Genomic DNA, 25275 nt, shown 5'->3' with positions numbered 1-25275 from the left:
TACTAATTCCACATGTTTGTGTGTCTTTTACCCTATATTGTTTTATCACAGCACAGTGGTAATTGTATCACTCCATAACTAGCTGCAGTCTATTTATAGTTGGTTTACTACAGCTTTATAATGTGAAGCGTTATTGCAGTAGTATGTTATATTAATCTACTTGACATAATGTAATTGTACCCACCACATTGTATTTCTCAAATATTTTTAGAGGTGAATGTAGTTTCAATTAGTACAGTAACCTAATATTGCTGTGCCAACAATACACAAGTGACACAGTTATATTAAATCAAATAAGTATCAGTGTCAGCTGAGACCTTATGTTGTCCCTATTACTTTAGGTATGTCCATGCATCTAATATTATACCTCACCTGATGCTTGAGTTATGGAGTTGACATGGTTTGGAGCTGACAGCATTACGGAGCTGACTTGTGTTCTTGCTGTAGATATAGTATCACTGCCACATCTAAAGTGCCAGAGAAGGTCAGTGGCAACTCCTGCACCTGAACACCCTCCAGCTCCTTGGCTATTCATAATGCCTGGGTTACGGGTCTGAACGAAGCAGCAATTTGCATTGTTGTGTCACACGACGAGCACCTGTTGTGGTATGTTTACTGGTGGACACTGTACACTCTGATGTCACAGAACTCTGACAGTGGAGAAATGACCTGTCGGGGGTTGTCTACAGTCGTGGCCAAAAGTTTTGAGAATGACACAAATATACATTTTCACAAAGTCTGTTGCCTCAGTTTGTATGATGGCAATTTGCATATACTCCAGAATGTTATGAAGAGTGATCGGATGAATTGCAATTAATTGCAAAGTCCCTCTTTGCCATGCAAATTAACTGAATTGCAAAAAAACCCATTTCCACTGCATTTCAGCCCTGCCACAAAAGGACCAGCTGACATGATGACAGTGATTCTCTCGTTAACACAGGTGTGAGTGTTGACGAGGAGAAGGCTGGACATCACTCTGTCATGCTGATTGAGTTCGAATAACAGACTGGAAGCTTCAAAAGGAGGGTGGTGCTTAGAATCATTGTTCTGGTTATCTGCAAGGAAACACGTTCCGTCATCATTGCTTTGCAGAAAAAGGGCTTCACAGGCAAGGATATTGATGCCAGTAAGATTGCACCTAAATCAACCATTTATCGGATCATCAAGAACTTCAAGGAGAGTGGTTCAATTGTTGTGAGAAGGCTTCAGGGCACCCAAGAAAGTCCAGCAAGCGCCAGGACCGTCTCCTAAAGTTGATTCAGCTGTGGGATCGGGGCACCACCAGTACAGAGCTTGCTCAGGAATGGCAGCAGGCAGGTGTGAGTGCATCTACACTCACAGTGAGGCGAAGACTTTTGGAGGATGGCCTGGTGTCAAGAAGGGCAGCAAAGAAGCCACTTCTCTCCAGGAAAAACATCAGGGACAGACTGTTATTCTGCAAAAGGTACAGGGATTGGACGGCTGAGGACTGGGGTAAGGTCATTTTCTCTGATGATTCCCCTTTCCGATTGTTTGGGGCATCCGGAAAAAAGCTTGTCTGGAGAAGACAAGGTGAGCGCTACCATCAGTCCTGTATCATGCCAACGGTAAAGCATCCAGAGACCATTCATGTGTGGGGTTGCCTCTCAGCCAAGGGAGTGGGCTCACTCACAATTTTGCCTAAGAACACAGCCATGAATAAAGAATGGTACCAACACATCCTCTGAGAGGAACTTCTCCCAACCATCCAGGAACAGTTTGGTGACGAACAGTCCCTTTTCCAGCATGATGAAGCACCTTGCCATAAAGCAAATGTGATTACCAAGTGGCACAGGTAACAAAACATCGAATATTTTGGTCCATGGCCAGGAAAATCCCCAGACCTTAATCCCATTGAGAATTTGTGGTCAATCCTCAAGTGACGGGTGGACAAACAAAACCCCACAAATTCTGACAAACTCCAAGCATTGATTATGCAAGAATCGGCTGCCATCAGTCAGGATGTGGCCCAGAAGTTAATTGACAGCATGCCAGGGCGGATTGCAGAGGTCTTGAAAAAGAAGGGTCAACACTGCAAATATTGACTCTTTGCATCAACTTCATGTAAAATAAAAGCCTTTGACATTTATGAAATGCTTGTAATTATAATACAGTATTCCATAGTAACATCTGACAAAAATATCTAAAGACACTGAAGCAGCAAACTTTGTGGAAATTAATATTTGTGTAATTCTCAAAACTTTTGGCCACGACTGTACATTGGCCGGTCACACTAGCATTGAGATATGCACTGGGTTAACATGTGAATACAGTGGTGATTTCTTATCACAACTGTCACGTTCTGACCTTTATTGTTATGCAGATGAGTAAGGACCCAACAGCGATTCAACAGAAACAGAGTCTTTTAATGTCCAAACAGGGAAAACATAAATCCTCAATCTTTACAGGAGATGTCCAAACAGGGAAAACATAAATCCTCTATCTTATGCAGGAGAGTCCTCCTTCTAGTAGTAGAGGAGAATTGCAGGGCTATGCAGGTCCCTTAGGCGCGGGCCGTAGAGGACAGAGACACCTGCTCACACGCAGCATCTGAAGAAGAGGCAGATTACGACAGGACGGGACAAGGGCAAGGCAAACAAGAATCCGACAAGGACAGAAGCAGAAACAGAGAGAGAAATAGAGACTTAATCAGAGGGCAAAAGAGGGGACAGGTGTGAGAGAGTAAACGAGGTTGAGGAACAGCTGGGAGCAGGAACGGGCGATAGCTAACCAATACGACCAGCAGGGGGAAACGAAGAGAAGGGAAAGCACAGGGACAAGACATAACATGACAGTACCCCCACTCACCGAGCGTCGAGGAGGAAACCTTTCTTCCGAACCCTGTAGATAGGTGCGCCTCGACAAGGACGGGGGGAGACGGGGGCGCGAAGAAAAGGCTTGACACAGGAGACATGGAAGACCGGGTGGACGCGACCGCACTGCGACAGGATTAACGACCTGAGAAATACGGAACGGACCAATGAACCGCTGGGGTCAACTTGCGAAGCTGTCATAAGGGGAAGGTTACGGTCCTACGCTTTATTAGCGGCTCACAGTCTGCGCCCTATACACGGAGGAAATCATCGATCAGCATCCCTGCGCCCTAGATGGAACCCAGGTGCGCCACAACGTCCAAAAGCCTGAGCGGAGGGGACGCTGGACTCGGCGAGCTGGGACAGAACAGAGGAGGCTGGTACCCGAGGCTACTCTGAAAAGGAGATAGCCCGGTCCAGACAATCCAGGGGAGCTGTTCTGCCCAAGGTTTCTCGAAAAGAAAGACTGAAGATGCGACCACGTCTGATTGGCCCGTTCTGCTTGACCGGACTGGGGGTGAAAACCGTGACGGAAGCCCCAATCTCAATCAGAGGCAGGTGAATTCTGAAAACATTCTCAATTATGATTTGTCAGCAGAAGGGAGTTTAGCGAGGGGAATAAATGAGCCGCCTTAGAGAACCTATCGACAACCGTTAGAATAACAGTCTTCCCCGCTGACGAAGGAAGACCGGTAATAAAGTCTAAGGCGATTGAGACCACGGTCGAGAGGGAATGGAAAGCGGTGTAGTCCGAACAAGCAGCCACGAAGATGTGCTCCTGAGTGGGCCACCAGAAACGCTGGCGAATAGAAGCAAGCGTATTGAGAACGGAGTGGTGAGTGAGTGCTTGCTTTATAGGCTACTTGAAGAGACGGGACAAAGCATCAGGCTTGGTGTTCTTGAGCCCGGACGATAAGAAATAACGAACTCGAACGAGCGAAAACAGCGCCCAACGAGCCTGACGAGCATTAAGTCGTTTGGCAGAACGGATGTACTCAAGGTTCTTAGGTCAGTCCAAACGACAAAAGGAACGGTCGCCCTTCACTGGACGATGAGAAAATACTGGACCTTATCGTGGGAGCGCTGGGGGAATGGCTCCCATTGACGCGACAATGAACTGTCTAGAGACGTCAGGTGTAACAAGGATAGGAGCTAAACGCTTCTTGAGGAGATCAAAGCTCCCTGGGCGGAAACGGACCACTTAAAGCACGTCTTGACAGAAGTAAGGGCTGTGAGAGGAGCTGCCACCTGACCGAAATTACGAATGAAACGACGATAGAAATTCCAAACCGGAAAGCGCTGCAGCTCGACACGTGACTCACAGCTTGGAAATCCATCTGAATGCGTTGGAAAAAAGCCTGCAGCTCGACACGAGGGACGGCCAATCACTGACAGCTTGGAAGCGGAATCCATCTGCGGAGGAAGACACATGGCACTTCTCAGCCTTCACATAAAGACAATTCTGAAAAGGCGCTGGAGGACACGTCGAACGTGGGACTGAAAAATCAGGATATCGTCAAGCGAAAACAAAGATGGGTCTCTCATAGGGTAAGATTAGCCAACTTAGTGAAAACCTGGCTCCTGCAGATCTCGTTCATTCAGCCTCGATAATCCACGCAGGGGCGCAGGGTCCCGTCTTTTTTCTTAACAAAAAAACCCCGGTTTTCCGACACGGGGGAGTGGTACATTGGCACCCCTGTCAAATCACCAGGCTCCTCCTGTGAAGAGGGGCAGAAGAAACAGGAGGGATAGCAGACATTAAACATTTCACATGACAAGAGACGTTCCAGGAGAGGATAGAATTACTTGACCAATTAATAGAAAGATTATGACACACTAGCCAGGGATGGCCCAAAACAACAGGTGAAAAGGTGAACGAAAAATCAAAAAAGAAATGGTTTCGCTATGATTACCAGAGACAGTGGTAGCGCCACGCTGAATACTGGGAGAGGACTACCATCCAAGGCGAACATGGCCGTGGGCTCCCTAACTGTCTGAGAGGAATGTCATGTTTCCGCCCCCAGAGTCTATCAAGGCACTGCAGGAAGCTGCCGAACCGGTCCAGCGTAGATGGACCGACACATGAGACCTGATAGCGCCACCAGTAGCCCTCCGCTTGATGAGCTCTGGCTTTTACTGGACATGAAATGACAAAATGACCAGCGGAACCGCAATAGAGACAGAGGCGGTTGGTGATTCTCCGTTCCCTCTCCTTAGTCGAGATGCGAATACCCCCAGCTGCATGGGCTCAGCACCTGAACCACTGGAGGAAGATGGTAGTGATGCGGAGGGGGGAAACGGATAACGCGAGCTCTCTTCCACGAGCTCGGTGACGAAGATCTACCCGTCGTTCTATCCGAATAGCGAGTTCAATCAAAGAATCCACGCTGGAAGGAACCTCCCGGGAGAGAATCTCATCCTTTACCTCCGCGTGGAGACTCCTCCAGAAAACGAGCGAGCAGTCACTGGAGGCAGCAGAGTGAGGGCCCTGGAAGCTTCTTTCCCAAAAACTGAACGATCAAAAACCCGTTCTGATCATCTCCCCTTGCCTCCCAGATAAAGTTCTGATACTGGTTGTTGGGCTGGAGAGAGAACACAATATCACACTGGGTGAGGAACGAGCCATTCAGTAGGCTTAACACGGTGGGTTATTAATTCCCGAGATTGCCGGTGGATCAAGGCGGAGATTGTGAATATGTTTCCGGAGACTTGGGCGGCCAGGGTCTCAACGGCATGTCGAGCAGCAGACAATCCTGCTCGTGTCTGCCTGCAGGGAGAGATGAGTAGAGCTCGTACACTGGAGGCAGCAAGAGTGCTGGAGTACGTGTTGGGCTGAGAACACAATATCACAGCCTGTCCTGTAAGGAGAGATATGAGGGCGAACGAGCATACGTGTTGGGCAGTAGGCTTTCCCCAGAGTAACACGGTGGGTCACAACTGGGCCCGGAGACTGGAAGCCCTGGAAGTAGCCGGTGGATCAAGGCGGAGATTGTGAATATGTTTCGAGAGGTCGGAGACTTGGGCGGCCAGGGTCTCAACGGCATGTCGAGCAGCAGACAATTCCTGCTCGTGTCTGCCTAGCACGCTCCCTGGATCTCGACGGCTGAGTAGAGAGGATCCGATTCTTGGTCGGATTCTTCTGTTATGCAGATGAGTAAGGACCCAACAGCGATTCAACAGAAACAGAGTCTTTTAATGTCCAAACAGGGAAAACATAAATCCTCAATCTTTACAGGAGATGTCCAAACAGGGAAAACATAAATCCTCCTCCTTCTAGTAGTAGAGGAGAATTGCAGGGCTAGCGGCAACCGACTTGTCCCTCGGGTAGGCGCGGGGCCGTAGAGGACAGAGACACCTGCTTTAAGAAGAGGCAGATTTCCTTTGTTTTGTATTTATTTAGTATGGTCAGGGCGTGAGTTGGGTGGGCAGTCTATGTTTGTTTTTCTATGTTTTGGGGTATTTCTATAGCTAGTATGGTTCTCAATCAGAGGCAGGTGTCATTAGTTGTCTCTGATTGAGAATCATACTTAGGTAGCCTGGGTTTCACTGTGTGTTTGTGGGTGATTGTTCCTTTCTGTCTTTGCACCAGATAGGACTGTTTTTGGTTTTCCACGTTTATTGTTTTGTAGTGTTCATGTTTATCTGTTTTTATTAAACATGAATCAATATAACCACGCTGCGTTTTGGTCCGCCTCTACTTCACCACAGGAAAACCCTGACAACAACTTTTCTGTCAGCAGTTACACCGAAGATGTGTGGTGTGGAGTAGTATTGTAATGTATTGTTGTGCTGTCATCTAAGTCAATGATATCTTAATAGAGGTTCCATTTGGACTCATATCAATAAAGACATTTGACTTAAGGCCAGTGTTAATTTTGGCACACTTTTTTTTAGGTTTAGTATAGTCTTAGTCAGTTTGACTAAAATATAATTTAGTCTTGGTCACATTTTTGTCAGTTGAATAATGATTTAGTGTAGTTAATGACGAAAACAGTGGGCCATTTTAGTCAACTAAATGGCCTTTCATTTTAGTCACATCACATTCGTAAAACCTCATTAACCTATAGTAAACATAAATTACTGACTTCCATGTGCTCAAACATACATAGCCATGTCCTTCCAACATATTTTTCTGCATAACATCATATTCTCTTCCCAATAGCAGAAACATTACAAACATATATAACAAATAAGTGCCTTCATAAAATATTCACACTGTCACGACTTCTGCCGAAGGTGGCCCCTCTCCTTGTTTGGGCAGCTTTTGGCCGGTCGATGTCACCGACCTTTTCATTTTCCGACCTTTTCAATCATCGATCCTCTTTTCATTTTCCTTTGGTTTTGTCTTCCATCACACCTGGTTCCAATCCCATCAATTACATGTTGTGTATTTAACCCTCTGTTCCCCCTCATGTCCTTGTCGGTGATTCTTTATCTTTATTCTTTATGATATATTTTTTTTCTCAACTATCTACAACACAATAACCTATAATGACACATGTTTCTGCAAATGTAATCAAAATGAAATACAGAAATATATAATTTACTTAAGTATTCAATCCCCCCGAGGCAAAACTTTGTAGAAACACCCTTGGCAGCAAATACAACTGTGAGTCTTTCTGGGTAAGTGTCACACTGTATAATGATAGGAGACAAGTGCAGGAATACGTAATAGGGTTTTTCATTTCTCCACCCAAACAAAAGAGCGAGGTGTAACCCTCTAAATAATACACGGGACGAGACCCGTAAAACAAGTGCATAATAACACGTAGCATGGAGGCCGATACAACATAGCACAGGTACTCACAGGACAATGGAAATGGAACAAGATGGTGTCGAAGAGGATGGATGACATTTTACATGCTCATAACCAATTGTTCTATTCTGTTTGTTTTTTTGCGTTGTTTGTTACTTATTTCTTTACTTATTTTGTACATAATGTTGCTGCTATCATCTCTTATGACAAAGAATAACTTTTGGACATCAGAACTGGGATTACTCACCGCGAACTTGAAGAAGCTTTCCTTTAACGAGTCCGATGAGAAAGATATACTGCTCTCCCAGGTACAGGCCCAGATCCCTGTCATTTGCATGAAGAAAGGACGGAGGAAAATAGGATGCAGATCAGGCTACCTTTTGAGAATCCGTAAGCGAGTGAGTAAACTCCCACTGCCATCAATTCTACTTGCTAACATGCAATCATTGGAAAATAAAATGGATGATTTACGATTATCCTACCAACGGGACATTAAAAACTGTAATATCTTCTGTTTCACTGAGTCGTGGCTGAACGACGACACTGATAATATAGAGCTGGAGGGATTTTCAATGCACCGGCAGAAGAGAGAAGCTACGTCTGGTAAGACGAGGGGTGGGGGTATGTGTCTTTTTGTCAATAACAGCTGGTGAGTTATGTCTAATATTAAAGGTCTACAGCTTATCATAAGGTACTCTATCTACCAAGAGAGTTCTCATCTATATTATTTGTAGCAGTCTATTTACCACCACAGGCGGATGCTGGCACTAAGACCGCACTCAACCAACTCTATAAGGCCATAAGCAAACAAGAAAATACTCACCAGAAGCGGTGCTCCTAGTGGCCGGGGACTTTAATGCAGGCAAACTTAAATCAGTTTTACCAAATTTTTACTAGCATGTCACATGTGCAAGCAGAGTACCCCCCCCCCCCTGACGTGCTGCATGACACCGGTCTCGGGGATGAACACAGGGACACGGTGCGGGTCGGTCAGGGTGCCGACTGTGAAAATTCCTGGTCAGCGAAGCATCCAGGATGTCCACCGCAGGAACCCAGCACCGCTCCCCTGTGCCGTACCCCTCCCAGTCGATGAGGTACTGGAGACGCCCCGCCCGATGCCTCAAATCCAGGACTTCACGGACCGAGTACGCCGGACCTGCCTCGATGTCCAGAGGAGAAGCCAGTCCTTGTTCTGACGCATGGCACGCTGGAGACGAGTGTGTGCAGCGTTCCAGGTCTCCTCAGTGCGCCGAAACCACTCGTCCACCACAGGGGCCTCGGTCTGGCTCGGATGCCAAGGTGCCAAAGCCTGCTGATACCCCAACATGCACCGTAAAGGATTTAGTTTAGTGGAGGAGTGTTTGAGAGAATTCTGCGCATACTCAGCCCACTCCGCCCACTCCCTCGGCCGGTCCTGACAGTAACACAGGGAACCTGCCCAGTTCCTGATTTTACCCTCTCCACCTGCACATTAGCTTGAGGACAGTACCCGGAGGTGAGACTAACAGTGACCCCAGGCGTTCCGTGAACGCTTTCCATGCGCGTGAGGTGAACTGAGGGCCACGGTCTTACACAATGTCCTCCGGGATCCCATAGTGCCGGAAGACGTGCGTAAAAATAGCCTCCGCGGTTTGCATGGCCGTCGGGAGCTCAGGCAGAGGAAGGAGGCAACAAGCTTTGGAAAACCGGTCCACAACGACGAGAATGGTGGTTTTCCCCTGGGAGTGGGGAAGGTCAGTGACAAAGTCCACCGAGAGGTGAGACGGTCTCACACACCCGTGGGCACGTAGGCGTGGTTGTCCGGGCACTGTGCAGGTGTGGGTTCCGTGTGCAGGTTCCGTGCGCAGGTCCTGCTGTATGTCGGCATCCACGTCCCACAACACTGACGTGATGATACGGGACGTAGGGATGATGGGGTCTATGTGTCATAGAGGCGAGACAGGGTGTCCACCTTCACATTCTTCGAGCCTGGCCTATAAGAAAGCGTGAATTGAAACCTGCCGAAGAATAGAGCCCACCTGGCCTGTCTCGGGTTTAGCCTCTTTGTTTCCCTGATGTACTCCAGGTTGCGGTGGTCCATCCACACCAGGAAAGGGTGTTTGGACCCCTCCAACCAGTGCCTCCTTGCCTTCAGAGCCTTCTTGACCATCAATAGTTCCCAGGTCCCCTAAGTCATAGTTCCTCTGGGCAGAGTTCAGCTGCTTGGAGTAGAAGGCTCAGGGCCACAGCTTGGGAGGGGTTTTCTATGCGCTGTCCCAACTCCTACTTCGACGGCATCCACCTCGACGATGAAGGGAATTGAGAGCTCGGGATGTGCCAGTACAGGAGCAGTGGTGAAGCATGCCTTCAGTGTCTCGAATTCCCTCTCCTCCTCCGACCAACGAAGCCGCAGGGGACCTCCTCTCAGCAGGGAGGTAAGAGGCGTGACCACCATGCTGAAGCCCCGGATGACCCTTTGGAAATAGGTGGCAACCCCCAGGAATCGTTGGACTGCTTTCACGGAGATGTGGATGGACATGACCTGACTGCGCTGACGCGTTGCTTCTCCATCTCCACTCCCTCCGTGGATGTGAGGTAGCCCAAAACGGACAAGGACCAGTGGAAAAATAAATATTGCTCTTGTATAACATATAGATCATGCTCCAACAGTCTTCCCAGCACAGACCTGACTAATGAGACATGTTGGGCGCGGTCAGGAGAATAGCCCAAGATGTAATCTATATAAACAACTATGCCCCATTCCAGCATGTCCCGAAACACTTTGTTTAATAAAGTTCTGGAAGACTGAAGAAGCATTAGACAGGCCAAAGGGCATTATGAGATACTAGATTGTAAGTGCTCCTCAAGTCCAGTTTGGTGAAGTACTGCGCCCCATGCATTTGTTGGATGATGGTTGAGAGGAGGAGTAAAGGATAGCTGAACTTAATGGTGGCTTTGTTCAGTGTAGGGGCGCAGTCCCCCATCTTTCTTTTTAACACAAAATAAGCGTGAGGAGGCTGGTGATGTAGAGGGGCAGATAAAACCCTGCTGGAGGCTCTCCAGTATGTAGATCTCCATGGCCTCAGTCTTTGCATAAGAGAGGGGATAGACATGTCCTCTCGGGAGGGCTGCATCAGACAACAAGTCTCTAAGAGCTTTCCACACCTGGATTGTGCAACATTTGCCCATTATTCTTTTAAAAATGATTCAAGCTCTCTGAAATTGGTTGTTGATCATTGCTTAGCAACCATTTTCAAGTCTTGCCATAGATTTTCAAGCAGATTTAAGTCAAAACCCTAACTCGGCCACTCAGGAACATTCACTGTCTTCTTGGTAAGCAACTCCAGTGTAGATTTGGCTTTGTGTTTTAGGTTGTCCTGCTGAAAGGTGAATTCATCTCCCAGCGTCTGGTGGAAAGCCGACTGAACCAGTCCTTAATATTACAAGCATACCCATGACATGATGAAGCCACCACTATGCTTGAAAATATGGAGAGTTGTACTCAGTAATGTGTTGTATTGGATTTGCCCAAAACATAGCACTTTATATTCAGGACAAAAAGTTAATTGCATTGCCACATTCTTTGCAGTATTACTTTAGTACCTTGTTGCAACCAGGCTGCATGTTGTGTACAGGCTTCCTTCGTTTGACTCTGTCAATTAGGTTAGTATTGTGGAGTAACTACAATGTTATTGATCTGCCCTCAGTTTTTTCCTATCACAGCCATTAAACTCGGTAACTGTTTTAAAGTCACCATTGGCCTCATGGTGAAATCCCTGAGCGGTTGCCTTCCTTTCCAGTAACTGAGTTAGGAAGGACGCTTGTATCTTTGTAGTGACTGGTTGCATTGATACACCATCCAAAGTGTAATTAGTAATTCACTACTCAAAGAGATTTCTGCTTTTTCAATTTCTGCTTTTTCAACAACAACAAAAAATGTGCCCTTCTTTGTGGTTGAATCTGTGATTAAAATGCACTGCTCAACTGACGGACCTTAAAGATAATTGTATGTGTGTGTGGTACAGAGATGAGGCAGTCGTTCAAAAACTCCTGAACTTATTTAGGCTTGCCTTAATAACAAAGGGGTTGAATACTTATTGACTTAAGACATTTAAGCTTTTCATTTTAAATTAATTTGTAAACATTTCCAAAACCATAATTCCTATTTGACATTATGGGGTAGTGTGTAGACCAGTGACACAATATAGTTGGCTTAATGCATCACTAACATCATCGCAGTCTTGCCAATGACCCGATATCCAGCTGGTTAAACATACTCAAACTGTTTGACTGACTGTCCTCATAGTCCAATAGGGAATGTTTTCTGTATTTTATCCATGTAAATGTCTTATTGAAAATGTTACCTACAGTCATGTGGAGTTTGAACCTGGGTATCTTTTGTGGCAAACGGCTGTGTTAGCCTGCTTCGATAAAGTCCTAGGCATTAACTCGGTGAGCTAACACAAGCCTTCAGATCTCAGGCAATGTTCCTCATCAAACAACTGTGGTTGGCCAAAACTACCTCAGTTACATAAAGTAAATACACTAACCTGAATAATAGGTGTAGGTGATTTGTTATTGTGAGGCATGTCCTGGGGACTCACCACTGCTTGTCATTCCGCAGGTGGAAGAGGGGGGTCGTGCGTCCCTGGCCGGGGTTTGTGAGGGGGATGAGGTGGTGTCGCTGAATGGAGAACCCTGCGGTGACCTTTCCCTCCCAGAAGCTATTGCTCTCATTGACGCCTGCGTCAACTGCCTGCAATTACTGGTCAAAAGGTAACCCCAAAAAGGCTGGATTTTTAACCACACCATTAACTACACCATTTCAACTACACCATTAACTACACCATGGTTTCTCAAACCAGGGTCTGCACATAATATATTATATACCCCAAAATATACTTAGCCTTTTGATTCATTTTCTTTTTTGGAAACAATGACTGCCAAGTTAACACCACAACCTTGGGGTGCTACAGGTTTATCCAGGTTTATGTCAATGCTCTCATAACTTAATGTTGCATTGGTGTGATAAACTGGGCCATATACAGGGCATGCTTCAACACAACACAGCAAGCACTAGTGTATTATTTAAGTGATAATGGCAGAGAAGCCAGTGTTTGGAGGATATATTGGCACGGGTGTTGTTCGGCCCGAGGCTACAGTAAGTTGAGGGCCGGCAAACCATGCCAATATATCCTCCAAACACCGGCTTCAAGAGTATTATCACTTTTATATAATGAGTTACCAACATATTAAAATAACAATTGACATATTTTCATTAAAGACGTTAAAGACGTCTGCATCCAGTCGATCGTTCTAAATGTTCCATTTCCATATTGCCTGGCAAGATTCTTATACCTTGCTTGCTAGCTAGAGAACTACGGCTAATTTAGAGTCACGCCAAAACGTGCAGCCAGAATAACAGCAAAGTAGCTGCATTTGCATTTGTTTAAGCTGTTTTCTAGTGACATTTATTTGGATACATCCATAACAATGAGCCAATGATTTCGCCTGGCATGGAAAATGTGCTCACTCGTCAGGACACAGTTGTTCAGAGGAGCTAGCCAACAACACAGCTACAGTAACACAATCACTCCAAACTGAAGCTGGAAAGACTGCAAATTAGCTGCATTTCATTTGACATTTTTTTAATATTTTTATTTTTTTATATATATCCATAAAAATGATGCCACCTGATTCATGATTTTAACTGGCTGAGAAACGTTGCCTGCCTGTCTCTCGTCCCGGCACATTCATTACTATAGGACAGCAGGAGAACAAATTTGAATATTGAAACAATGCTGCAAAAGTCAGAAAGACAGACAGTAAGGTTTATACAAATCTCCGCTCTTGAAAAGTAGATGTTAGTCTAAAATAAATGTGAGTTAATGTCTAGATGCTTTTTATAGTGGCGATCAAGTTGCCTGGCTGGGATGATGAGACAGTGGATTGCATTTTAACGTCAACTTGTGGAATAGACACCGGCTGGAATGCGGTTTTAACCAATCAGCATTCAGGATTAGACCCAACCATTGTAAAATTGCATGTACACGTTTGAGTGGCCTGGAACATGGTGGCCGGACGGACAGATCGTGGTTCATTGGTAAGTGCGTTGACCTTTGAGTGTCTTGGCTGCTGACGAACCAGCTGTTGCAGATTTGTGTGCACACTCAACAAGCAGCTTTTAAACAGTTACTCAGTGAGCCTCACACACCATGCGTGTCTGGTGTGCCATCGGATATTTGTGCCGATGCCCATATTTAAGGGAACACATACAGTGAGCTCCAAAAGTATTGGGACAGTGACACATTTGTTGTTGTTTTGGCTATGTACTCCAGCACTTTGGATTTGAAATGATACAATGCAGACAAAGTGCAAACTGTCAGCTTTCATTTGAGGGTATTTTCATGTCAGGTGAATTGTTTAGAAATGACAGCACGTTTTGTACATAGTCCCCTTACTTTAGGGGACCAAAAGTATGGGGACATATTCACTTTCACAAGTGTCCAAAACATTATGAACACCTGCTCTTACCATGAAATAGACGGACCAGGTGAATCCAAGTGAAAGCTAGAATCCCTTTTTAAATCCACTACTCGGGGGTGACAGAATCATGGTGTGAGGGTGCTTTGCTCCAGGAAGGACTGGTGCACTTCACAAAATAGATGACGTGACGAGGAGGGGAAATTATGTGGATGCATTGAAGCACCATCTCAAGACATCAGGCAGGAAGTTAAAGCTTGGTTGCAAATGGGTCTTCCAAATGGACATTGACCCCAAGCATACTTTCAAAGTTGTGGCAAAATGGCTTAAGGACAACAAAGTTAAGGTATTGGAGTGGCCATCACAAAACCCTGACCTAAATCCTATAGAAAATTTGTTGGCAGAACAGTGTCTCCAGTACGCATTCTTAGCCCGGTGCGCTACATCCCAGCTCCCCGCATCTGCCGGGCTAGGGTGAGCATCCAGCCAGAAAGGATTGTGCCAGTCCTGCTCTCCAGACCTCCAGTACATCTCTACGGCCCAGGATATCCTGCGCCGGCTCTGCGCACTGTGTCTCCAGTGCGTCTGCACAGCCCAGTGCATCCTTTGCCTGCGCCCCGCACGTGCCGGGGTACTGTCATGTCCTGACCCTAGAGAGCCTTTTTATGTCTGTATTTGGTTTGGGCAGGATGTGATTTGGGGTGGGCATTCTATGTTTTGTTATCTATGATTTTTGTATTTCTTTGTTTTGGCCGGGTATGGTTCTCAATCAGGGACAGCTGTCTTACTATGAACACTTACCATGCTGCGTGTTGGTCCGATGATTCCTATTCCTCATCATCAGACGAAGATGAGAGGCGTTACAGAACTACCCACCACAAACGAACCAAGCAGCATGGAGAAAAGGAGGAATGGACATGGGAGGACATTCTGGACGGGAAGGGATCCTACACATGGGAGGAGAACCTGACTGGAAGGGATCGCATCCCATGGGAACAGGTGGAGGCAGTCAGGAGAGTGGAGGCAGCAGGAGAAGGGAACCAGCGTTTACGAGGGAACACGGCTGGCGAGGAAGCCCGAGAGGCAGCCCCAATAAATATTTGGGGGGGGGACACACGGGGAGTGTGGCAGAGTCAGGTTGGAGACCTGAGCCCACTCCCCGTGCTTACCGGGTCGAGCATGTGACTGATCAGGCCCCGTGCTATGGGGTGATGCGCACTGTGTCTCAGCCGAGTATTCACAGGCCGGTGTGCTCGGTGTCAGCGTTCCGCATTTGCCGGGTGGAAGCTGGCATCCAGCCAGAACTGAGCTGCCAGAGCCGCCCGTCTGTCCGGAGCTGCCAGAGCCGCCCGTCTGTCCGGAGCTGCCAGAGCCGCCCGTCAGTCCGGAGCTGCCAGAGCCGCCCGTCAGTCCAGAGGCGCCAGAGCCACCCATCGCGCCAGAGCCGCCCGTCAGCCCGGAGCCACCAGAGCCACCCGTCAGCCCAGAGCCACCAGAGCCGCCTTTCACTCCGGAGCCGCCATAGCCGCCCTTCACTCCGGGGCCGCCAGAGCCGCCCTTCCCTCCGGGGCCACCAGAGCCGCCCTTCACTCCGGAGCCGCCAGAGTCGCCCTTCACTCCGGAGCCGCCAGAGTCGCCCTTCACTCCGGAGCCGCCAGACTCGCAGCCCCTCAGTCCAGAGGCGCCCCTCAGTCCAGAGGCGCCCCTCAGTCCAGACGCGCCCCTCAGTCCAGTGGCTCCCTCTACGAGGGTCTTCAGTCCGGGACCCGCTGCAAGGGTCCCCGCGCCAGAGGCGCCACCTAAGTGGGCCAAGACTGAGGTGGAGCGGGGTTCACTTCCTGCACCCGAGCCGCTGCCGTAAGGAAGGCCCACCCGGACCCTCCCCTTTAAAGTCAGGTTTTGCACCTTTGGGGGGAGGGGGTTACTGTCACTAAGACGGGCATTGTATGTCCCCTTTTCTATGTTTTTGTATTTCTTTGTTTTTGGCCGGGTATGTTTCTCAATCAGGGACAGCTGTCTATCGTTGTCTCTGATTGAGAACCATACTTAGGTAGCTCTTGCCCACGTGGGTTTTGTGGGTAGTTGTTTCCTGTTTTGTGGTTTTTCACCTTACAGGACTGTTTCATGTCATTCACTCTCTTTGTTGTTTTTTGTCATTCAGTGTTCAGTTTATTTCATTAAATTTACTATGAACCCTTACGACGCTGCGTGTTGGTCCGATGATTCCTATTCCTCATCATCAGACGAAGAGGAGAGCCGTTACATCTTGCCTTTCTTTGGACACTGTGTTAACTAACCTCCAGACGAGCTTCAGACGAGCTTCAATGCCATACAACTCTCCTTTCTTGGCCTCCAACTGCTCTTAAATGCAAATAAAACTAAATGCATGCTATTCAACCGATCACTGCTCACACCTTCACTACTCTGGACATTTCTGACTTAGAATATGTGGACAACTACAAATACCTAGGTGTCTGGTTAGACTGTAAACTCTCCTTCCAGACTCACATTAAGCATCTCCAATCCAAAATTAAATCTAGAATCGGCTTCCTATTTCGCAACAAAGCATCCTTCACTCATGCTGCCAAACATACCCTCGTAAAACTGACTATCCTACCGATCCTTGACTTCGGCGATGTCATTTACAAAATAGCCTCCTAGCAAAGACTTATAGATGACCTGGAGCCAGTGGGTTTGGCGACGAATATGAAGCGAGGGCCAGCCAACGAGAGCATACAGGTCACAGTGGTGGGTAGTATATGGGGCTTTGGTGACAAAACGGATGGCACTGTGATAGACTGTATCCAATTTGCTGAGTAGAGTCTTGGATGCTTTGAGTTATCTCAGCTCACTGGTCACCATAGCAGCACCCACCCGTAGCACGTGCTCCAGCAGGTATATTTCACTGGTCACCCCCAAAGCCAATTCCTTCTTTGGCACCTTTTCTTCTGGTTCTCTGCTGCCAATGACTGGAACGAACTGCAAAAATCACTGAAGCTGGAGACTCATATCTCCCTCTCTAATTTTAAGCAACGGCTGTCAGAGCAGCTCACAGATCACTGCACTTGTACATAGCCCATCTGTAAATAGCCCATCTGTAAATAGCCCATACAACTACCTCATCCCCATACTGTTATTTATTTGATTTATTTTCCTCCTTTGCACCCCAGTATCTCTACTTGCACACTCATCTTCTGCACATCTATCACTCCAGTGTTTAATTGCTAAATTGTAATTATTTTGCCGCTATGGCCTATTTATTGCCTTCCCTCCCTTATCCTTCCTCATTTGCACACACTGTATATAGACTCTTTCTATTGTATTATTGACTGTATGTTTGTTTATTCCATGTGTAACTCTGTGTTGTTGTTTGTGTCGCACTGCTTTGCTTTATCTTGGCCAGGTCTCAGTTGTAAATGAGAACTTGTTCTCAACGAGCCTACCTGGTTAAATAAAGGTGAAATAAAAATAAAATTCAGGGCAGGTGGGGCAGAGCCTGTTTTGTGTATTATTTTGGCATTAGTACGTGCCAATATATTCTCCAAACACAGGCTTCGAGGGCATTATCACTTAATTAAATATGCTTGGTCACATCTCTCACCCCCTTCCCTTTTGGTTGCTAGGTTCTAATTGACTCCAATGCAATAATTGTAGTGACACAACGACATACTGCATTTCTCTATGATGCTGAAAGGGGAAATGAAGTGGGGCCCAATTGAAATGTGATTACCTTCCACTTTAGTGCTTCACTCCAGTCATTTAACATGAGGGACAGAGTTTGAGTTTGCGTGATTATGGTGACCACTTGAGGGGCCAGTGGTGAGATGGCTTTAGTTAACACAAACGTCAAGTGCTCTGGTGCGCAGCACAATATTCAACGATATTACATATTGGAAATCCAGGTAATCAAACCATGAGATCAAAAAACATGTTTTTTTTTAAATGAGATGTTTTATGCCAGTCCCCAGATAACCTTTTGCCTGTGTCTTCAAGGGAAAAGGAAACTGAGACATATTATCTATCTATCTATCTATCTATCTATCTATCTATCTATCTATCTATCTATCTATCTATCTATCTATCTATCTATCTATCTATCTATCTATCTATCCCATTTCAAACCAAATGACCATACTCTTATTATGCACAGTCTAAACACTTGTAAATTCAAAGTGATTTTCATTGAACTATTGTATGATGTGTTATGCTCCTAACTCTCCACCCCCCCTGCTCATACAGATGCTGTGCACTAACCCCCGAGGCATTTGATTCAGAGGAGACCTACTTTGGCACAAGGGAGTCCTCTGGTGAGGCTTTGGAAAGCACCAACCTCCGCATCCTGTCCCTTTGCACGTCCCAACCACCCAGAGAGCTCTACATCGCTGAGTCCCAGGATGAGACCTACTATGGGGAGACGGAGAGTGACACGGAGGCCGCCAGAGGGACCCATCTGGTCCGTACCCAGCTCTGCGGCCCAGAGTCCCAGTTACTCGGAGGGGGAGGGTACGGAGGTCTAGTAGGACCCCGGGGAGCGGGTTTCTCCCCAGGGGCAATGGTGGAGCTCCAGTTGTCCCTCTCTGAACACACCCTGGAGGATCCTGTCTGCACCTCCCTGGGGAGTGCTCTTGGAATAGAGGGGGAGATCCAGGCGAGAGAGGCCCTCCAGAACAAGGCCCTCCTCCATACCACCACCCACTCGCTCTATGTCTGTGGCCCAGCTAGGGAGCCCCTAAGTCAGCATGGAGTGGTGGAGATCACCCTGCAGCATCCCGCAGCCGGAAGGGGTTCTCCATGTCTGGTAGAGGGGGAGGGTGCCTGTGGGGCCAGTGGAAATGTTGGTGGAGCCCCCAGGGAGGAAGGAGCAGGGCAAAGCCAGGGAGCTCCTGCCTCCTTCACTGTCTCCTTCGGAATTCCCAAAGAGGGTGCCGAGCCGGCAGAGGAGCCAGACTCGGATTCGGAGAAGGACCTTGGGAAACCCAACAAGCACCGGGCCAGGCACGCCAGTGAGTACTCTATGCTTGTTTCCACTGCTACTTGTCCTGCTTTGTGTGTGTATTTATGAGGGTCAAATTACTGTTGTCTTATAGGGTGCACAGACTAATAGCAGACTGACATACTGTAGCACTGCTGTGAACTGCATTTGTCAACTCAACTCTGGGAGGCATGTGTGCATTCCTTAGCCCGGTGCCCTGTTGCACACAAAAATGTGGCCCCAAAAATAGTAGATGCTCTTTCTTACTTGGGAGGGGTTTTGTTTGGACTGAAGCAGAGAGGTCCAGTTCAAGCCTGAATAGTATCCAGTTTGTAGTATCCAAGATCACTGAGGGCAGGATTGTGGCAATATAATGGGTAGAGATAGAGAATGATCATGTTTTTAAAAAATATATAAATGTTTTCCTCTAGCTTAGAATAGTGGCTTGATGAGGATGTCTCTTTCAGGGCGATAAGTATGACATTTAATTGAATGCCAGCGCATTGATGATGCCTGCAGAAGTGCTCTTTGACGGACACCAGCATGTGCTGCACTAGCCTGTTACCCGATCCTTTAAAACCGTATGTCTTAGCCCGAGCCGTAAAGCGAGCTTCGCTCACTACTCCCAGTCTTCCTCCACCTTGAGGTTAGTCGTACTAAGAGAAATAAAAATGTAAGGACGGGGTACTTTTTTAAAATCACTGCTTTTTATGTTTGCGTATGTGTGTGTAGGGTTGGTGCTGTGAAAGAGTGTGTGGACATGACTGTCGTGGCCTCGGGTTTAGGTGACAGATCCGAGAGTGGACTTACAGATAAGGAGTGGGAAAGGTGCTTGGGTGCTGGTGAATGCACTCCCGTCCCACAGACTATTTTTAATTCATTTTATCTCTTCTATGCTCTGCCATTGGCTCAAACTATGGGGACCACCCATTTGAATAGGCTTTCACAGCTTTGCTAATATCGTGTATTATCGGGGAACAAACTAGGAGGATATTAGACAGTTGGTCAGAGAATTAGGTAATTGCTTTTTGTGTTGATTTAATAGAGATTTTGGAGATTGAATGATCAAATCTGTGATAAGTTTCGGCACTGAGGTAAAGGGCTTTAAATGACTTTTTGTTGGGCTATAGATAACCTGAGGTAAAGGGCTTTAAAGGACTTTTTGTTGGGCTATATATAACCTGAGGTAAAGGGCTTTAAAGGACTTTTTGTTGGGCTAGAGATAACCTGAGGTAAAGGGCTTTAAAGGACTTTTTGTTGGGCTATAGATAACCAAGTATAAGATCAGGACCAGGAAAATATTGAATGAATGAGTGAATGAATGGATTAGATTTAGCTCTTATGTATGTTTATGGAAATGTGTAGGTTATTGTTTGCATTTATGTCATTTGAGGGATTTCTACAAATGTGTTTTGCTTGAAAAAAAGATTCCGGTTTTCAATTTAATGGGGTGAATACAATTGTCTGCTATGATATTTAACACTGCTTTTAATTTACTATCTAATAGCATGGTGTGATTTAAGTTTGCAGTTTGTCAGAATTTCTGCTATTTTTCATGTCTGCCATTTAAACAGTGATTGTTTACACGAGTGAAATATCAGTGGAAGTAATTAGTAAGTGGTTGCTTTAATGTATTAAGATACGTTTTCACAATGTCATTAGGGTGGACATGCAGTGTTAAGGTGCATTCAAGATTATCATAAGACTCATAAGAAAATGTGGTTGCATTGCAGGCCTGCTGGTATCTGAAAACAGTGTAACTTGGTGTGGAAAACATTTTCCGATGGATGTTCATCCAAATGGAATGATTTGTGGTCGTCTCAATTAGACCCAAGCTATTAATAACCATTATATGCAGTTCAATTAAATAGGCCACAAGAAGCAACCATTTGAAATATCCCTCGTCTCTCTCCCTCTACCCTCTCTCTTCCTCCCTCCCTCCACCTGTCTCTCTCGCTATCTCTCTCCCTCTCTTTATTTTGCAGGGCTCAGGCGCAGTGAGAGCCTGTCAGACAAGCAGGTGAAGGAGGCCAAGTCTAAATGTAAGCGCATTGCTATTCTTCTGAACGCTGACGCTCCCAACCCCAACAACAAGGGGGTGTTGATGTTCAAGAGGCATCGACAGAGGGCCAAGAAGTACACACTCGTCAGCTACGGCACTGGTGAGAGCGAACCAGAGTACGAGGAAGACGACAGCGAGGAAGACTACGAGGAAAAAGACCCCCGAGCGATCAAATTTACCCTCTTAGCCACCACCAGCGATTCAGAGCTTGACGAGGACTTCTTTACTAATGCCCATGGTGGAGGCAGAGTGATAACCTGCGACTGGGACACGGGACTACTCAATATCGAGCGCAAGCTCAATTCCGGAGAGGAGATGGACCAACTGCCCAACACCACGGGCAAGGGGGCCACAATGTTTTCCCAGCGCCGCCAGCGCATGGACGAGATCGCTGCCGAACATGAGGAGATGAGGCGCCAGGGGATTCCTGTGGAGGGAGTGCAGGAGGTGGAGAAGCATGCAGCCTACCAGCAGATGGAGGAGCGCTCGTACATGCAGGCCACCACAGAGAGCCAGGCCTACATGGACGTGAACGTGCACCAGAAGCAGCAGCAACAGTATCAGCAGTTCCAAGAACAGCAGTATTACGAGCAGCAACAGCAGCAGCAGCAGCAATACCAGCAGCAGCAATACCAGCAGCAACAACAGTACGAGCAGCAGCAATACAACCAGCAGCAGCAATACCAGCAGCAACAACAGTACGAGCAGCAGCAGTACCACCAGCAGCAGCAAATTCAACAGTACTCATCTAACATGAATGGCGTCGCCAACCACCAAAGCAATGAAATGCAGAGTTCCATGAGCAATCAAACTCCCCAACCCTTCTCGGTACAAAACCAGGTGCCCGTCCCATTTCTTACCCCAATGAGTGGGAACAACCAAGAAGCGATGAGTCAGGGGGAGCAGATTGCCTCGCGCGATGAGCGCATTTCAACGCCGGCTATTAAGTCTGGGATCTTGCAGGACACAAGGAACAGATTCAAGGGCAAGCCAATGTTCAATTTCAAACAGGCTCCCAAAGTTCCACCCAACCCGGAGCTTATGAATCTCCTCAACAGGAGTGACAAGAAGTTGGATTTCGAGTCAGCTACGGAAGAGGACTACCTTAGCTTGGGGGCTGAGGCTTGCAACTTCCTCCAGTCACCAAGGGTCAAACATAAGACGCCTCCACCAGTCGCTCCCAAGCCCATCATTAATCCCAACTCTCCGCCTTGGTCCCCTCAGCCTGAGCTGGCCAACCAGGAGTTGCCACTGCATGCTGAAAATAGTGTCCCCGCACCTGCTACAGCCTCCGACCCGGAGTCCGCCCCTGCTCCAGAACTGGATCCAACCCCTGTACCGGCCCCAGAACCCTCCCCCCCTCTTGCACCCCAGGAAGTTCCTGCCAACACCCCCTCTCCAGAAAAACACACATGGAGTCCCCCAGGGTCCCAGGCAGAGCAGCAGCCCCAGCAAGTGCCAGCCTGGGAAGAAATGGACCTTCTCCACCTCAGCCTCATTCACAACCCGAGCCTCAAGTGAGTTCTAAGGCTCCACCACAAACACAGGCACAACAGCAGCCACAACTGCAGCCACCCGTGAGTACTTGGACACCTGCTGAAATGAAGCCCCAAGCTCCAGCTCCAAGTCAGTCCCCACCACAGCTCCCTTGGGTGACTCCCCAACCTCCTCCTCCTCAGCCTCAAGCTCAGCCTCAGCCACCAATTAATTATTGGGCTGCCCAGCCCCAATGGGCTCAACCTCAAGAGCAAGCACAGGTCCAACCACCATGGGTTCAGCCTCAAGAACAAGTACAGCAACAGCCCCAGTCACATTGGGCTCAGCCTCAAGAACAAGTTCAGCAACAGCCCCAGTCACCATGGACTCAGCCTCAAGAACAAGCACAGGCCCAGCCACCATGGGTTCAACCTCAAGAACAAGTCCAGCAACAGCCCCAGCCACCTTGGGCTCAGCCTCAAGAACAAGCACAGGCCCAGCCATCATGGGTTCAACCTCAAGTTCAGCAACAGCCCCAGCCACCATGGGCTCAGCCTCAAGAACAAGTTCAGCAACAGCCCCAGCCACCTTGGGTTCAGCCTCAAGAACATGTACAGCAACAGCCCCAGCCACCATGGGGTCAACAACCTCAGCCTCCACAACAGGCTTGGCCCCAGGCCCAGCCTCAGCCACCTTGGGTGTCATCACCTCAGCCTCCAATGAATGCATGGACACCACCACAGAGCCAGGCCCAGCCACCACAGCCACCTTGGGCCCAATCAGCCCAACCCCAACCTACAGCTCAGCCCCAACCCCATATGAATACATGGTCCCAAGCACCTGCTCAGGCTCAAGCACCTGCTCAGGCTCAAGCACCTGCTCAGGCTCAGGCTCAAGCACAGCTACCCATTAATGCCTGGACCCCAGATCAGAATCAGGTCCAGCCACAGTCACATTGGGCCCAAACAACTCCAACCCAATCACCATCCCAGCAATGCTGGCAACAGCCACCTCCACAGCAGACACCCCCACAGCCACCTATGAATGCATGGGCCCCGGCTCAGGCACAGCCTCAGACACACACAAGTACCTGGGCCCCACAACCACAGCAAGCCCCAGTAAATACCCAGATCCCGATGGACAGAGTGGCTCAACCTTCTCCGAAACCTGGGAATGCGCCACAAAATGCTCCCCGTTCTATTCCTCCACCTCGCCCACAGCGAATGAATTCTTACACGCTTGGAGAAAGGTCATCGTCACCCCTCATCAATCCAATGGCCAGCGTGTTGGTACCAGTGCGAGGCATGGGCTCAGCTTTGTCGATGCCGGCTGTTACAGGGAAAGGAGCTGATTTGTTCGCCAAGAGGCAGTCTCGTATGGAGAAGTATGTAGTGGATTCGGACACTGTGCTGGCAGCCACTGCACAGGCAGCCCAGCAAGCCCAGGCAGCCACTGCGCAGGAAAACAAGGCAAGGTCCACATCGCCCTCTCCCTCCATACCTCATTCGTGGAAATATTCACCCAATTGCAGAGCTCCCCCTACATCAAATTACAACCCCATACAGTCCCCGTCCTACCCACCAGGGGCCATTAAGCAACCCCCTCCATCTAGCCCTATGGCCAAAGCCAAGAAAGGGAAAGGCAAACCTGCCTGCAAACCCCTTGCTGTTATAGATGTTATGAAACATCAGCCGTATCAGCTCAATGCCTCCCTTTTTACATATGGCCCAGCAGTGGAGGCTGCCGAGGCTGCCAAGGCCGCTGCACCAAAGCCTGCCCCAGCCCCTGCCCCAGTCCCTCCAAACCAAAACCAAAACCAACCAATCAGTTATGAGCAACTTTCCCCTGTCCAGCCGGCTGGACCAATGAATTCTGCCTATCCACAGCAGCCCCAGCAGCCCTATGGGATGCCCCCTCAACCACACATGCACGATAGTCCCTACCACCAAGTCCCACTTAATGCTTACCAGCCACCTAATAACCCCTACCAGCAAGCTCCTGCTGGCCCTTACCAACAACCATATAATCCCCTTTACCAACAAGCCCCTCCAGCCCCTTATCTACCCCAGCACCATCCCCAGCCCCAAGCTCCAAACTCTTCCTACCAACCGACCCCCCAAGGTCCATATCAGCCAGCCCATAGCCCCCCTTACCAAGCAGCACCCCAAGCCCCCTACCAGCCACTACCTCCCAGTACCTATGTGGTCCCCAGCTTTCCGATAGCGGCAAAGCCTGAGTCCATCTCTGGGGGCAGCACCGCTCCAAAGCCCAGGTTCATGGCCAAAAAGAGTTCAGCCCAGGTATGGAAGCCAGCACCTGTGGAGAAAGAGTGATTTTGATAGGATGACTAAGTGATATTTGATTGAAACAACATAAGATCTAGTTAAAATAGACATTCATACAAATGCAATATATTCATAGAAGGCTTTTAAGATGGCTTTTCTAAATATTTTACAGCCAACATATTTTTTAAATGATGTCACAATATGACACATTTTAGAATGTCAAATATCATAAAGTTCGGATGTATTTTTCCACCAGCTAAGCAAAGCTTTTCAAAGTTTGTTTCTTAGCATTAATGCAATGCAAAACACATTGAACATGAAGTATATGATATTGGTATAGTTTATTACTTACCCGAGCCAACAAAAATGATAAAATGTAGATTTTCAGGAAAGCCATGAAATGCATTCAATGGACTTATAATGTGAATCAG

At 47.8% G+C, this 25275-nt stretch overlaps 1 protein-coding gene across 1 annotated transcript in view; it reads left to right on the top strand.

Annotated features, from left to right (window-relative positions):
• The window catches only part of LOC115138083 (synaptopodin-2-like), a 62526-nt gene that overhangs the window by 23090 nt on the left and 14161 nt on the right, over nucleotides 1-25275 (top strand). The window contains 4 exon segments of the mRNA XM_029674539.2: nucleotides 12191-12342; nucleotides 18289-19052; nucleotides 21007-22548; nucleotides 22551-24028. Coding sequence (XP_029530399.2) covers nucleotides 12191-12342; nucleotides 18289-19052; nucleotides 21007-22548; nucleotides 22551-24028 — 3936 coding nt within the window.

The sequence above is a fragment of the Oncorhynchus nerka genome, linkage group LG12 (genome assembly GCF_034236695.1).
Source record: "Oncorhynchus nerka isolate Pitt River linkage group LG12, Oner_Uvic_2.0, whole genome shotgun sequence".
NCBI classification, from domain to species: domain Eukaryota; kingdom Metazoa; phylum Chordata; class Actinopteri; order Salmoniformes; family Salmonidae; genus Oncorhynchus; species Oncorhynchus nerka.
The sequence above is the reverse complement of the archived record's forward strand: the minus strand, read 5'-3'. Positions and strand labels throughout refer to the sequence as shown.